The following is a 15,226-nucleotide window of genomic DNA, read 5'->3' as shown; positions in this document are numbered from 1 at the left end:
TGTCCCATTTAGTGACACTGAGATCACTTAGAGAGAGATTAATGAGCTAAGGCTGTAGAACAGACTAACAGCCATATGACTTTTAGCTCAGTCAGTAGAAGCTCATGCATTTAGCTCCAGAGGTCCCAGGTTTGACCCCACCGACCAGGGTCTGTTGGAGTTACAATAACTCCTGGCAAGGAGGTTTTACTAAACCAAACAATCCCCTGGCTGGTCTTGGCTGTGTCTATTTGAGAGACAGAGAGAGACCTGGACTGAAACGATTTATCCAAGTCTCTCAAAGATAAACTAGCACCCAGCTTCAAACTATCCCAGGCTTTGCGGCTGCTTTACCAAAGGCATAATTCTATTTAAGCTGAGTTGTTAGAAATTATTTGTATTTATTGGTGATGGGTTGTAGTCTGAGTACCTCATACTAGTTTATTGTGTGTGGTATTCTAAGCTAATAACCCCCCAGTAAAATATTTCAACCAGGATTGTAAAGCAAAAGTAAGTCTAAGTGCATGTGATCATATCTCTCCTTATGACTCATTAGTGACTACAGCAAACTGCTGCTCTTTTACTTCAGGTGGTAAAGGGCGGTATTGGTGGAGCTGCAGGTCCTGGTTTCAGGCTCTGGTGATGGACCATGGTGGTATCTGTATGTGCCTGGCTGCTGAAGTTTTACACAGGAACACGCTATCAATCAGGCCAGTGGAGATAAGAATACGAGGCCTGGCCACGCAATAACTCAGGGTCACTTTGGTCCCAGTGCAGGAGGATATGGAAACATGGTCTTGAGTGCCTTTCATGGAGGGAGAGGATGAGAGAAAAGGGCTTTGTCAGGGCTGGATTTACACCTTACGCGCCCCTAGGCACAGCATCTTCAGTGCCCCTCCACCCCACCTACATCTGACCTTCATGTTTTCCATAAAAAATGAAACTTTTACTCACTTTTAGGTGCCCCTAGAATACCACTGCCCCAAGGCACATGCCTACTCTAATTGGAAATGCGGCTGGGCCCTGGACCTTGTATACTTCCCTCTCCTGTTCCATTGCCAGAGGGTCGGGAAAGACATTGCCAAGGCTAGCCCAGGACCCCCAACCGCCTGTAGTTGCAACTGGCAGCTTCTGTCCAAGGCCAGCCTGAAGACAAGGATCCAAGATCAAGGTTAGTAGCAGACTGGCCAGAGGCGTGCGCTTAGCCCTTTGCAGACATGGAGAAAGCAAAGGTCCCTGCCCTCTCCAGAAACGCTCACAAGGGGCTTGATGCTGAGCGATACTGAGCCACTGGGGCTAGCTGCAGGCGTAGCCCAGACCCCTAACTTCCCCAGTGCTGGAGGGGGTTGGATCTAGCCCATCCCCAGTGACAAGGGCTGGGGTTGGGGTTTCCGATCTGGGGGCCGGGGGGACATCTCTGAGCTGCACCGGGCCAGCCCCTGCTCTCCCTCCCCCCGCCCGGGGAGCCCTCTAGTGCCTCCCCCCTGGGGGAGGGCGGACCCCGGCCACGCCCAGCGGGTTCTCCGCCCCCCCCCGCTCTCCCCGCCCCGGGGAAGGGCAGAGGGGAGCCCCGCGCGCCCCTATCCCGGGCGGAGCGCAGGCCGCACGCAGTAGGGCTCAGCGGGCGCGGAGCTCTCCGCACGGCGCGGCGCGTCCTTTCGCGGCTGCTGCGTGGCTGGGCGGACCGGGAAATGCGGGCGGCTTCCTCCTGCCGCTGCCCGGCCTCTTGGCCCTGGCTGCTCGGGGTTTGCTGCGCCGGGATCCTGCTGGCCTCGGGGACCGCTGGAGCCGGGCCGAGGGAACCGGTCCCTCCGCCCAGAGGTGCCGCTGGGACTGGGGGAGGCGGCCTGGGAGCTGCGGTGGGGTGGGTGCGTGATGGGGGGGGGTCTGTGCTGGGGGATCCTGGGGGCCTCGCCCCGTGCATCTGGGCCCCATGCCCGGTGTTTACCCCAGAGCAGGTGGGACACTGAGGCCCGGGGGGACTGGCCTTGGCTGCGGGAGCGGTGAACAGGGGCTGTGACCCGCCCTCCCCTGGACCCTCTTGCCCAGCCCGTGTTAATCCCAGTGTGGACGAGGCAGCGGTAGTGTTAACCCTCGCTGGGAAACCCCGGACTCCCCGCCGGGTTTATCTTGCCCACTGTGCAGGGTAGAACTGCTTCGTCTTCACCGGGGCCAACATCGCAGAGTTAAATACACCCGCTTCCTGGGCAGGCGCGGGCGGCCTCAGTGACTTGCCTGGGGAGTCTGGCAGTGAGTCCCAGGCTGGTGCCCTAACCTCTGGACCAGGTGACTGCTTGTGGGCCTGCCTGAGAGGGTCTGTCTGCACTGAGCTTCCCAGCTGGGGTGGGCAGGGCTTCCTACTAGTAGCTGCCTGGATATTGTGCCACCGGGGGAGGCTCAGGCTAACTCCCTGAGCTCGGACCTGGGGGTAGGCTGGGTCCAAGCTCGGGGGGCTATCCCAGTGCCAACACGTCCACACCTCTAGTAGCACCAGCCCCATTAGCAGAAATCCAGGCTGGGAGGCAGACTCCCAGCTGCAGTGTAGACTTACCAGTCAGGCTTGACACTGTCATCATTGGCTCATCTTTCTTTAAGCAGCGATACTACTCTGAGCAGGGTTGGATAACATGGTGACATCTTAATTTTGCTTGTATAAAAGCGACTATAGGGTGTGAAACCTAGAAGCATGCAAAATGTCTACTGGAAAATCTTTGCACTTGCTTAAATTGTAATCGTTCCCCTTTTATTTTGTAGGTTATTTCAATAAGTCTTTTATAAAGGTGCTCTCAGTTGCCTTAAATATTATTAATTATGTTTATTGTGGTAGTTCCTTGGGGCCAGTTGAGAATGGGACCTTTGGATTCATTCTCAAGTTTTTGATGATAATCCTTTTAAATGTTGTTATCTTGATGTTTTTAATCAGGTTAAGGAGTTAAAATGAGGTATAGGGAAGTTCCAGTAGGTATGCAGTTCTCAGATTAGCTTGTACTCATTGGTGCCAAAGTTAATGTCTTGTAACTCTCTCTTTGTAGATGGCATGAATGTTCTCTTCATAGTAGCGGATGATCTGCGTCCCGCTTTGGGCTGTTACGGAGACAGCCTTGTAAAATCTCCAAACATTGACCAGCTTGCATTTCGAAGCGTTGTGTTCCAGAATGCCTATGCTCAAGTAAGTAACACAACTTAATTTAAAAATAGCAATTGTATTTCTGTAAAATACTTAATGGTTTGGGCACAGAAAGTGCTAGTGAAACCATTGAAATTGCCAGTTGCTGTATTTTAAAATATTTCGGGTAGTAAAGGGACAGCTGGGCTAAACTGTATTGTGTGTTTACCTTTGCTGGAATTAGGAAAGGAATGCAATGAAGACCGTTCTCCCTGCTATTAGCAGTAATGTTGTGGTAATCTAAATATTGTGTAAGATCAGCTCCTGGGTTTCACTATTAACAATGAGACACTATTTAAAAAAAAAGAGAGCCATTTTGCACAATACCAATTCTGTGCTTTCCACCCCAAATGTAGTCTTGTAAAAGCTTATTCTATATTTACCCTTTTCCCCCTTTTGTGAGCATGATACATTTATTCCAAATCCCTCATATTGTCCAGATCGTTCTTTGTAGGGGCAACTTCTAATCATCATTCTTAAGCTCAGGACTCCAAATCTTATTACTTCCCTTTTGCTGGGATGGCTGACTAGCACAGAATGTCTGCATTCTCAGCCCTGCCTTCACCAGGAAGCCAGAAACCAGGGCCCTGAATCTGAGTAGGGAGTTTGGGATCTCAGGGGAGTTACTCTTGCCAGTATGAAACAGAACAATCAGGCCTTTGGACTCTAACCTGGATCTCCCACTTGTATGTTCTTTGCATTATTGCTAAGACTGCCCAGATCGCCTGTACCCCTCACTTAATGTCAGCACAGTCCATCTGCCATTTTCATTCCAACTCTGTTACCAGTTTTCAAAAGCATGGTCTTTGTTTGATGTCACACAGTTTGTGTTACTAGCTGCCTAATCAAAGCTCTAGCCTCTTCTCAGGAGTCTTAGATTGAGATCCCAAGTGCAAGAAAATACACATGTAGCTTGACATCAGTTTGTGATGTGGGCGGTGGGCAAGAAGTGTCTGACTGATACCCAAAGTAATGATCCCAGACATCTCAGCTGGGAGCTATGCTAAACATTGTTAGTTGGATTCCACCAGCCCCTAAACATTTTGCCTAATGACATCAAAATCACTTGATTGCACTTCAGATACAAACTGAATATACTCTACTTTCCATTAAGCATTAATTCTCCTGTCTCTTGCTTTAGCAAGCTGTGTGTGCTCCAAGCAGAGTGTCATTTCTAACTGGACGCAGGCCTGACACCACACGGCTTTATGATTTCCACTCCTACTGGAGAGTACATGCAGGAAACTATTCCACAATACCCCAGTACTTCAAGGAGAATGGCTACACGACCATGTCCGTAGGAAAAGTGTTTCACCCTGGTATGGCTTGTAACAGCACTTAGAATCTTCATTTAACATGTTACCACAAATGAATTTTGTAATTAGGGACAGGTTTTTTTGTTTTATATTAAATGACCTAAAATAATTGTCGTATGTCTGATGTAGAATAAAGTCCTTCTAGGTTGTCCTTGCTTTTGTATTAAACCATTACATTTTAAAGAGTTACATTTAAAAGTGGGGCCCTAAGTGCACAGCATTATTCAACCATGGGAATTGATCTGTTATAAATTTTCACATACTACTTAATGTCGAGTATGCTCTAACTTGTCTAGCATTTAGACACTGCTAAAGATGCACCTAGATATAACTAAATGCATGGTCATTCTCTCAGTCTTTGGACTTAGATTTCCACGTGCTTCACGTTATACAGTATACCACTTAACCACACTTCAGTCTGACATCACCTTGTTGGATGAAGAAGCATTGTATGTGTGATTAATACCCCCAGTTAAGCTGCATAGAAAATGAGCTCACTATTTAAACAACACTAAAGAGTTGAAAATACTATGTATAAATAAGAACGGCCATACTGGGTCAGACCAAAGGTCGATCTAGCCCAGTATCCTGTCTTCCGACATTGGCCGATGCCAGGTGCCCCAGAGGAAATGAACAGAACAGGTAATCAAGTGATTCATTTCCTTTCGCCCATTCCCAACTTCTGGCAAACAGGATTTTTACAAGATTTTTCTGTGATATTCCTCTGTTGAAACTTGTTACCACTAAACTGTTTGTTGGATGTGTAGAATTTTAATGATTCTTAGTTTTACTAACCCTTTATATATACATATAAATACTGTTATTAGTCCTGATTATTTTGTACCCAGAGCTAAACTTGCTCAAGATGCTTGAGGTTTCCCTTTCCTCATACCCAGCTGTGTTTTAGGGACTGGTAGCTGGAGCAAATGTTTTGTCCTTTGTTTCTTGAATGCTTTTTTAGTTCCTTGAATTCGCTCATAAAATTAGTGGGCTTACTGGAACCGTTTGTATGTTAACAAAACAAATTAACCATGTGCATCTTGTAGCTGAACTCTTAGTTGAGTGAGCTATAAGACCATTTCTAATATTTGCTTTGCTTACTCCTCCTTTCCAGGGATTTCATCCAATCATAGTGATGACTATCCGTACAGTTGGTCCATGCCACCTTTTCATCCCTCTGCTGAAAAATATGAAAACAGTAAGGTAAGCAGGCAGTTTGATTGCTTGTGGACCCAAATAAAGATGGGTGCAGGGTGTTTCAGGATATAAATATTGTTCCTGTCAGGTACAAGCTCTTGCTAATCTGAGTCAAACGTGTTGATTGGGAAGATACATTTCTATGATTCTGTAACCTAGTGGGTTAGAACTGTGGAGGAAAATCACTAGTCAAATACACTTCTCTTCACCTCCCTGACAAAAGGACATGTCTCTTTGTACTGAAGTGAGGTTATGCTCATTAAGAGCCCGATCCTGCAAATGCTTATGCTTCTGAGTAGTTCCCTTGAATTTGGTGGGATTACTGACACCTATAAGTGCTTGCGAGACTGGGGGCCTTAATTTGTATTGAGAGCATTAAATCCTTTATCTCAAAACTATAGCTATCATCTCTTGCAAATTACCTCAGCCTCTTCTCTAGGTGGTAAAGTGCTGTCAGCTGGCTTGGCTGAATTTGAACCAACTCTGCGCAATAAGAATCCCAAAGCCACTTGAGAGTAGAACTGATTAATGCATCTGTTAGTTTAGTAGATGGAGACCATTTAAAACCTGCTCAAGAAGCCAGCAAGCCACCAGTTGCACAACAATGTGGGTTCTGTTTACACTGTCAGTGGGTTTCAGATGGCATTTGTTAACTTAGGCACAAACTGTGGCCTCTGGTGTAAGGATAACCTCTGTGCATGATCCTGAACCTTTGTGCAGCCCAAACTAATTTGTGCTAAATTACAAAACTTGACTCTGCAAAGAGGGGATTAAGACAGCCATGTTTCGACAAGCCATGTAAAACCATAGTTTCCTGTCTTATTCAGCTTTCCAGAATGTTAGTTACAATAAGTGTGGTCCAAAGGAATCAATGTACCATTTTTGTCAGTACTGCGCTATATCTACACTACAATGCTTTAGCTGCGATTTTGTAGCATTGTAGTGTCAATGCTTCCTTTGACGTAGTTAACCCACCTCTCCGAGAGGGGTGGCTAGAATTGTTCCATTGACCTAGCGATGTCTCCACTGGGGGTTAGAGAGAGCTCTATCTGCGGCACTCAGGGCACGACATTTTTCACATTAACGTAGGTCAGTTAGTTTTTAAGACCATGCCTTAGTCAAGCACTTAGTCAACAGTTACCGTGCAATCATGGTATTTGATGTACTGCAGTACTAGGAAGTCCCTATGTGAGACAAAATTCAGCCTTGGTATAACTTGGTTGTGAGGTTAACTGTTGAAAAATACTGACTTCAGTGGCAACTAGTGTTTGCATCACGTCTCTCAGCATACATTTAGCATATGCTCCAAAGGCCACCCTCTCTTCTCAACCCCTTACAACAGTCAGTCTTTCTCTGGTGACTAAATATCAGCCACTGTTGGCACATACCGAGAAACTAGTGGGTCAAGTAATTGTTTCCAAGGTAGTTTTCCATGAGTCCTCGGAGTCAGAGGGAGCAAAAGGGAAGATTGATCACGTAACCAATTTCTAACCACTCACCAATGAGCCACAGAGCCTTGGTTTCCTGGGTTCTAGAACTTGGTATCCTGCATGTGACTGTCCCACCCTCAAGCCAGCTGTAGAGCTAGGATTCTGCTTCTTATTGGATGCAAATAAAAGTTGCCTGTTTGTTTGGTGTATAGCTGTTTTTTCCTCTGTGGTTTTGAACAGCTTACCTAGAACCTGGCAACCCTTCTCTAGCACTAAGACTAGCCACTAATTTCCTGATTAGACTTTAATTCACCGTCCTGTGTGGTGGCAGAGTGATCCCTCTGAGTAGAGTCAGACATGAATTGCTCTTGAAGCCTATGGGATGTGTGTGTTCTTAGTTTGATAGAATTAAAGTTGATATTTCTTCTTTGTTTTCCCGAAGACTTGTAAAGGAAAAGATGGAGAGCTTCATGCCAACTTGGTTTGCCCAGTCGATGTGGCAGAAGTGCCCTTGGGTACCTTGCCGGATATACAGAGCACCGAAGAGGCCAGACGCTTATTGAACATCATGAAAACAAAGAACCGTAAATTCTTCCTGGCTGTCGGTTATCACAAACCACACATCCCCCTGAGGTATCCTCAGGTAAGGAAGGCTGGAGTAAAACCATCTCACTGGGTTTTATGGTGAATGAAACCTCGACCAAAGTTATTCAGTGACCAGCATTAACCTTTTAAAAGTTACTTTCACAAGTGTCTTATACTGTTACTCTAAAGCAAGATGAAAAATATCCTTGCATTGAAAAGCTGAGAGACGCTCGTAGCAGCCGTCACAGAAAAGTAACTCAGAGTCAAAGTACATATTCTTTTTAAATGTTTTAATCTAAGCTGTGTGTTCACAGAGCATTAAGTGCCAGACTAAAAGCCCACCCTTACTCGGTGAGTAGTACCCGCTGAACATTATTGTGACTGCTTGTGCAGTGAGGTATACTCTGTCTGAGGGTGGCAGAATGAGGCCCTAAATGATTTGCATCCTGATCTTCTTCCCCATTTATGTCAATGGCAAAAGTTCCACTGAGTTCCACGGGAGCAGGATTGGGCCCTGTGTTTTTGAGAGGACTTCACTTTTTGACACATGCTGTAGGACTCTATCATATCTGAGATGAGTAGTCTGTGCCATGAGCCAAAGTTAGGTGCCATACACAACAGCTTGATACAACGTTATCTTCTGCAAGGCTCCTGCATAGATGCTCCGTGCTAAAAGCACGAATTAGGTTGGTGCTTGCCAACATACCTTAACCAGCTACCACTGAGTACCCTTTACATTGGGAAACTCAAGATCTTATTTTCTTAAAGGTGAACTGAAGGTGGTGGTGGTGGGGACACTGAAGGGGAAGTGGTTGCTGCTTTATGATGTATAAAGAAGGCTTTGGAGGGGAACTTCCTGCTCTTTTTGTTTTAGCCTTTGAAATATCAGATCTTGTTTTGCTGGAGGTCTCATGAATTCTGAGCTTCCTCCACCCTTAATTGATAGGCAAAGGGTTGAATCTTTAACGAAGGTGTTCCTTTTTACTAACTTTTTCTCAGGCATTGTGAGTTAGGGAGTATTAGCAAAGCCAGTGTTTAAAACACTGGGAGTAAAAATCACTATCTCTCCCTTTAACTAATTGGGTTTCATGTGCGTGGTAAATCTGTCATGATCCAAATAGTTCTATGGGCATCTGTAGCCTTCCAAGAAAAGCAGGAGAGACAAGACCTGAATGTCTAAAGTAAGCAAGTTAAGCCAACAAACAACCACTTCTTGGAGGAATAAACCTTTCAGGCTTTTAAAAATAAACTCCAAAGAAGCTAGAAGAGGTACAAATCCTTGGTTTTTCTTTGCTCTGTGTTTCAGTTGATTCTCAGTGCTCTAAATGAGTGCTATCCTGCTGGGACGCCATATAGCAAAATAAAGGTGGACTCTTGGCTATGGAAATCATAGGAAAAGTAGGACTGACATATAACATTGCAGTAATCCTGAGAACATTACATGACAGCAGTACAGTCTGTACCATAAACACCTGTGTTGCTGTTTGAAGGGCACTTTGAAACTTCACAGAAAATGGAGAAAGAATCCAACTTTATAACTGCAAACCTTAGTCTTGCTGTACCGAAATCTTAATACATGTTTGTGTTGTATCGTGAAGGAATTTCTCAAGCTGTACCCACTGGAAAACATCACACTAGCCCCAGACCCTCGGGTACCTGAAGAACTGCCTGCTGTCGCATACAACCCCTGGACGGATATCCGACAAAGGGAGGACGTCCAGGCGTTAAACGTCAGCTTCCCTTATGGACCAATTCTGGAAGACTTCCAGGTAAGCAGCCCAAATGTTGCTTTGAAATCAGACTTCCCTAGATCACAGTTAAGTGCAAGGTAGCACAAGGCTGCTGTTATTAACAGTGAAATGTTTCAAGGTGCGATCAGCAATTGACACCCTAGGGAGCTTGGATGCCCTGCCTCACAGCTACTAGACCAGCCTTTGTTGTAGCTGAGTTGTGAGGTGGGTCAGACTAGCAGAGAGTAGGCTGAGGGTGAGTCTGCATGGTAGCGTGTAATACTCCTGCTCCCACTCTTGTTTCTGGGCTGCGAGTGCTGCAGGGAAGGTGAGTTCAGAACCTAACAGGAACGTTGTCACCACCCTGGAGCAATCCATCTGCCGTTACTAGCCCTTCCTCTTCAAGGACCTCGGTTAGCCTTCCTTCTGGGAAGATGCTGACTCCCGTGGGGCATTGCCGGAGTGCTGACTGGGACTCCTAAGGAACAGCATTGACTGGCTCAGAGCTTCTTGCTTGAAAGAACTTGTAGGAAATATTTGGAATTTCCTGTTTGTTCCCTCTGTTAAATGTAACTTGGGGCATGAATTATTTGCAGACAGTTGCAGCATTTTCACTGTAAAGCTTTATTTTCAAGACCTTTTATTAGAGCGGAGCTAGCAAGTGTCTGTACAATTGAAGCGACTCTCCCTTTTTTGGAATAACTTGCAGCGGCAGATTCGTCAGAGCTATTTTGCAGCAGTTTCTTACCTGGATACGCAGGTTGGCCGGCTACTGAATGCCTTGGATGATGTTGGGCTCTCGAATAACACAGTTGTGCTGTTTACTGCTGACCATGGTAAGCATTCAAATACTTCCATGGCTATATGCAAACAACTCTCTTCTGAACTGTGTAAGTTAATCCTGCCATATCAATCGCTTTCGTGTTTGCCCTATGCAGTTATGCCCTATGTACCTGGCTTGTTGGCCTCTAGTTAATACACTTCTAACACATGCTTCCATGGTTGCGCAACGTCTTTGTCCCTGCAGGCAGTTCTCTCCTTAATCATGTGGAGGGTTTGCTGTTGAGAGGTGAGCCCTCTCACAGTTCAGTAGCCTGAACTTGCTGCATTCTCAGCGCTTTCGGCCGCAGAGAGTGACTCCTGCTAGAAGAGCATTGCCTGGGATAGCTTCCTCCATCACCATTTGTAGAAGCCCCATCTGCTGAAGTGGGCAGCAGACTTTCTCATTATCTGATCAAAAGCAATTTCTTTCGCTTGTGCTTGCAGTTGCAAAATGTCTAAACCAACAACTCAGCAATACAGCTACAATCCACGTTGCAGGGATCTGGCACTCTCTAGCGGATAGCGCTGTGAATGCCATTTTCATTCAGGGTGGGCGGGGAATGCCTCAAATATTTAGGGAGATTGAGAACTAATTAACTGTTTGTTTGAAACTGGCTGCTACACTGCTCTAGGCCAGATGACCTATTCTAAGGCCCTTCCTTAGGAGACTACTTTAGCTTGCTTAACTAGTTAGTGAGTTAGAGAATAAAAGCATTAACAGTGTTTTGTATTAAAATCACTGGATTAGATATGCTTCCTTATCTGCAGAGGTGACTTGGAGTCATTCTTGTGTAGACTCAATTCTTCTTTCTCCCTTGCCCTGTCTCACTAAACTGAGCTATGGTTCCAGGACCTCAGTTTGCTGAGCAATCACAAAATAGTATTTCTCAAAACATTGAACATTGATGTTGGTTCTTTTTTAGAGCGTGCTTCCTTCCCGTAGATGTCCCGATTTTATAGGGACAGTCCCGATTTTTGGGTCTTTTTCTCATATAGGTTCCTATTACCCCCTACTTCGTGTCCTGATTTTTCACATTTGCTGTCTGGTCACCCTCCCCTCCCCCCCCCCCTTTCTCCCCACCCCCTGCTGAGGCTGGTGGGTGAATATACCAGGAAAGAGGGGCACATGAGCCACCCACTCCCTCTTAGAGGATTGGGGCATTGTTGGGCAAGATTCCAAAGAGTTTTGATCACACCTTGGTTCCTTAGGGATGATTTGACAACCTGGCGCCAAGGGATGCTCTTTGCCAGAGTAACATAGAGCTAGCAGCTATGTAAATCTTATGTGAATGCTTCAAGGAACTGATCTGGAGATGCATATGTGCAAAATGACATACCCCAATTCCTCCTTCATGATGCATTTTTAAGACCTGAATGCTGGCCCTAATTAGGGAACGGGGATGGGGGGCAGGCATAGCTGCTTAGTTGGTGAAAGAGCATCATGGTGCAAGATTTTGTTGGTTCTTTAAACAACTTCCACTTTAGAGAAATCTCTCAGTACGGTTAAACACAGATTGATATTTACAAGCTAAAATAAATTTAATAACTGAATAGTGCCTCAAGGACCATAGGGCCGAGGTCACTGCTGTTGGGAGCAGGTGAATCTGGCTGCTTGGTGATTCATAACGGAAATGATCACTAAGCTAATAATCTAGTATTTTCTTTAAATGATGTTTTGTATCCTCCAGGATGGTCTCTGGGTGAACACGGAGAATGGGCGAAATACAGCAATTTTGATGTCGCTACCCGAGTGCCACTGATGTTCTATGTACCAGGGAAGACGTCTTCCTTTGCTCGTCCAGGAGAGAGAGTCTTCCCCTACCTTGACCCCTTCACCCATGTATCGGACTCTGTAGCTGCAGGTACGTTTTCAGCACTTGCATAAGCATGTGCAGTTGCAATCCCATATCTTAACCAAACGATTATGCTTGCCGTCGGCAGACAGGTCAGTGGGTTTGCAGCTTCCTGTTGCTGCCAGGGGGCTAAGCCTGAGTGCTGGTGCCCTGCGGTTAAAGGGTTTGCCCAGGTTTCCAACCTGCAGTACTGTACAGTATTGAACACGCAAAGGTTGACATCTAGTCTCTCAGCTCAGTGAGTAGGAAAGTCTGTGCAATTGTCAGTCCTCAGTGTGCCCTAAGTCCAGCATGTCCATGCTTTGTCGCCTACATACAGGAGGCAAGATATGTCTACAGCAGAAACCAATTTGGCACTTCTGTTCCGAGTGCAGACCGAGAGAGCAGTGGGAGTTGCTGGTCAAAATGTGTTTGCCCTGCAGATTTAAATAAAGCTTGCACAAGTCTCTTCCGTCTAGTGTTTGGTTCTGGCTAGTGCCATCAGTCTCGGTCTTTGTGGCAGTGGTGCTTATGCAGAGCAAGACTTAAAATCATCTGTGAATACAGGCGTTTGCTTCAGCTAGATCTTCGTTAGTGGAAACAGCTACAGGGCTGCGTTAACAAAACGGAAGCTTTATTTTTATGTTGGCTAGAGGCCTAAAGAATACCTTTGACAGTGGCTTCAGCTGTCACTGCAGCAGCAGTTGGTTTGCAGTTGTGGTGAGGGCACCAAAAAGCAATGTTTTGGTAGAACTTGCCACAATCAAGCAATTAACATGATGATTTCTTTATCTTTTTTGAAGAGCCCCTCCTCAAAGGAGGAGAGAGTACTTCCCAAGGCACTGGTTAGAATATTTGAGGAATAGAATAGCGAAAAACTAGTGTTCTCCTCTTGGTGTTTGGTATAAACACCTACGTGGACAGGTATCCTCTGAACTACAAGCCGCACTTTCTTAAATAGCCCCAGCGTTGTTGCCGTATGAACTAAATGCAAAGTGCAACGGATAAAGAGCTCCTCTGGTTAAGTGTCTAAAAAGATCAGCCTGTATCTCATGAGCTATGCTATTGTCTAACTTGTATTTTGATGCTTTCTCTAGGAAAAGCCAAAAAAATGGTTGAGCTTGTATCTCTCTTCTCAACGCTCGCTGAACTTGCAGGCCTGTGGGTTCCTCCGGTGTGCCCGGAGCCTTCATTTCATGTTGCGCTCTGCACCCAGGGGCCTAGTATTGTCCAGCATTTTAACTCCAATGAAGAGGAGGAGGATTATGACACTGACTATGACCATGACTATGACATTGAAGGTGACCATGAGGAGCCTATAGCTTTCAGCCAGTATCCACGACCTGCAGACACTCCTCAGTGGGACTCTGATAAACCAGAGCTGAAAGACATAAAAATAATGGGGTATTCCATGCGTACTGTTGACTATCGCTATACTGTGTGGGTTGGGTTTAATCCCAGTAACTTTAGTGCTAATTTGCAGGATGTCCATGCAGGAGAGCTGTACATGGTAGGAAGTGATCCCAATGAAGATCATAACATATATAACAGTAGTCTGCATGGGAACCTTGTCAAAAAGTTTCTTAGGTTCTTGAGGCGTTAGGTCTGGGGATGCTCCCTGTGCGTGCACTCTTGCTGCTGAAGTAATATGACACTTTCCTTTTTGTATAAGCTTTGTGTTGTACACAAAGCAACTGGCTGAATTAAAATCCTGTTCGTACAAAAATAGTAGCTGTTGGTTTTGTCTTGTTACAGTGCACTGGGGGCTTTAGCCTGACAGATTTCAGATTAGTTGGAGCAACAAATAGCTTCCATGTGCGTGCTTCTTAAAGGACTGTGCAGAGGTGGATGAGTATATACTCAGGTACTTACATGGTCCCTAACACTGCAGTGTCTTATAGCTTTCCCAATGAAAAGGAAAAGCATACTCCCTCTGCCAGATGGTGTAGCTTGAAAGATAGCAGAGTGTATAACTTGCTTGCAAGTTTGCGCAGAGCGTATCATGTAAAACCTAAGTCAAAAATGGGTTTTGTAAGTAGTCTTGCCATTTTACTTATGGGGACGCTGAAGTGTAGATGTGACGGGGTGTGCCAGGCCCTTGGAGGCGCCTTGCTGGAGGCCTACCACACCCTGCTCCAGAAAAGGAGCAGTGAAGGTGGGTCCTCCAGGCCTGCCTAGAAAGGTTGCAGGGAAGCAGCCAATCAGAGTGCAGCAGACCCAATTAAAAGGAGCTGCAGGGCTTGAGCAGGGCAGTTCCTGGCTGGGACCAGAAGGGATAGGATAGAGGTACTCTCCAGGCAAGGAGGCCTGTTAGAGACCTTATGCAAACGGGGAACCCAAGGACTGTAACCATAAGGTAACAGGTGAAGAGGATGGGAAGCTGCCCAGGGAATGTAGCAGCAATTAGAGAAAGCAGCAGGTGGCTGCTACTTGTAGGGTCCCTGGGTTGGGACCCAGAGTAGTGGGCAGGCCCGGGCTACCCCACCGGCCACTTGTGAAGTGGCCAAAGCCCTGAGAAGGGGACAAGTTTTGTTTTGGAGCCCAGAAAAGGGGCTAGAGTTTAAACAGGCCCAGAGACTGGGCGGAAGACCCCAGAGAAGACCATCATTTGTTGGACTGTTATCCCAGCAGGGGTTCCTTCATATGTTTACACTATGCATGGCTTAGCTGGAGGGCTGAGCCGCTGAAGACCCGCCTAATGAGGGCAACTGCTTATGGGGACCACCATGAGCAGAGAAAGTGAGAGGGCAGGCTTGCGCAACACCATCATAACACCATCATAACAGAGGTTAAGAGACTTACCCAAGGACATAGTGGCAGTTGGGAGTTATGTGGTCTGATCCCATCAACCTTAATGCTAACCTTTGACATAGTAATTCCCTAGAACTAAAAGGGGCAGGCAAGTGTATTTCACTCCAATTTAGCCTTTTTTTTTTTAAAACCTCTTTAATTTGCCTCTGCTAGTTATTTGAATTTCAAAATGTCTCCTTTTGAAAAAAGTTCATGACATGTTTTAATATAATCTGACTTGTTCCTTTTGTACCATTATAATATTTTGTCTCCTGGCAATATGAGTGTGTTTGTACACCGCTTTATATGAAGAGCTGACTGGCTTTCTCCCCCCGACCCCCAAATCTTTAATGACCATAGTAACTCCTTGGTAAAATTT

The 15,226-nt window shown here is 45.9% G+C and overlaps 1 protein-coding gene across 2 annotated transcripts; it reads left to right on the top strand.

Moving 5' to 3' along the window:
- The first annotated feature begins 1,515 nt into the window (after window positions 1-1,515).
- IDS (iduronate 2-sulfatase) lies at window positions 1,516-13,785 on the top strand. Of its 2 annotated transcripts, none has more exons than XM_034782268.1 (9): window positions 1,516-1,800; window positions 3,012-3,148; window positions 4,287-4,464; window positions 5,576-5,664; window positions 7,531-7,731; window positions 9,272-9,442; window positions 10,113-10,239; window positions 11,914-12,087; window positions 13,155-13,785. In XM_034782268.1, the coding sequence occupies exons 1-9, from the start codon at window positions 1,671-1,673 to the stop codon at window positions 13,658-13,660; spliced, it is 1,713 nt and encodes a 570-aa protein (XP_034638159.1). In that variant the 5' UTR covers window positions 1,516-1,670; the 3' UTR covers window positions 13,661-13,785. The 2 variants fall into 2 exon arrangements, with proteins under 2 accessions (XP_034638159.1, XP_034638160.1); XM_034782269.1 differs by lacking the exon at window positions 1,516-1,800 and adding an exon at window positions 2,055-2,265.
- Window positions 13,786-15,226: the final 1,441 nt, after the last annotated feature.

Source organism: Trachemys scripta, chromosome 9 (assembly GCF_013100865.1).
Source record: "Trachemys scripta elegans isolate TJP31775 chromosome 9, CAS_Tse_1.0, whole genome shotgun sequence".
In the NCBI taxonomy this organism is placed as follows: Eukaryota; Metazoa; Chordata; order Testudines; family Emydidae; genus Trachemys; species Trachemys scripta.
Note: the sequence above shows the minus strand (reverse complement) of the source record. Positions and strands in the feature narration are given on the sequence as shown.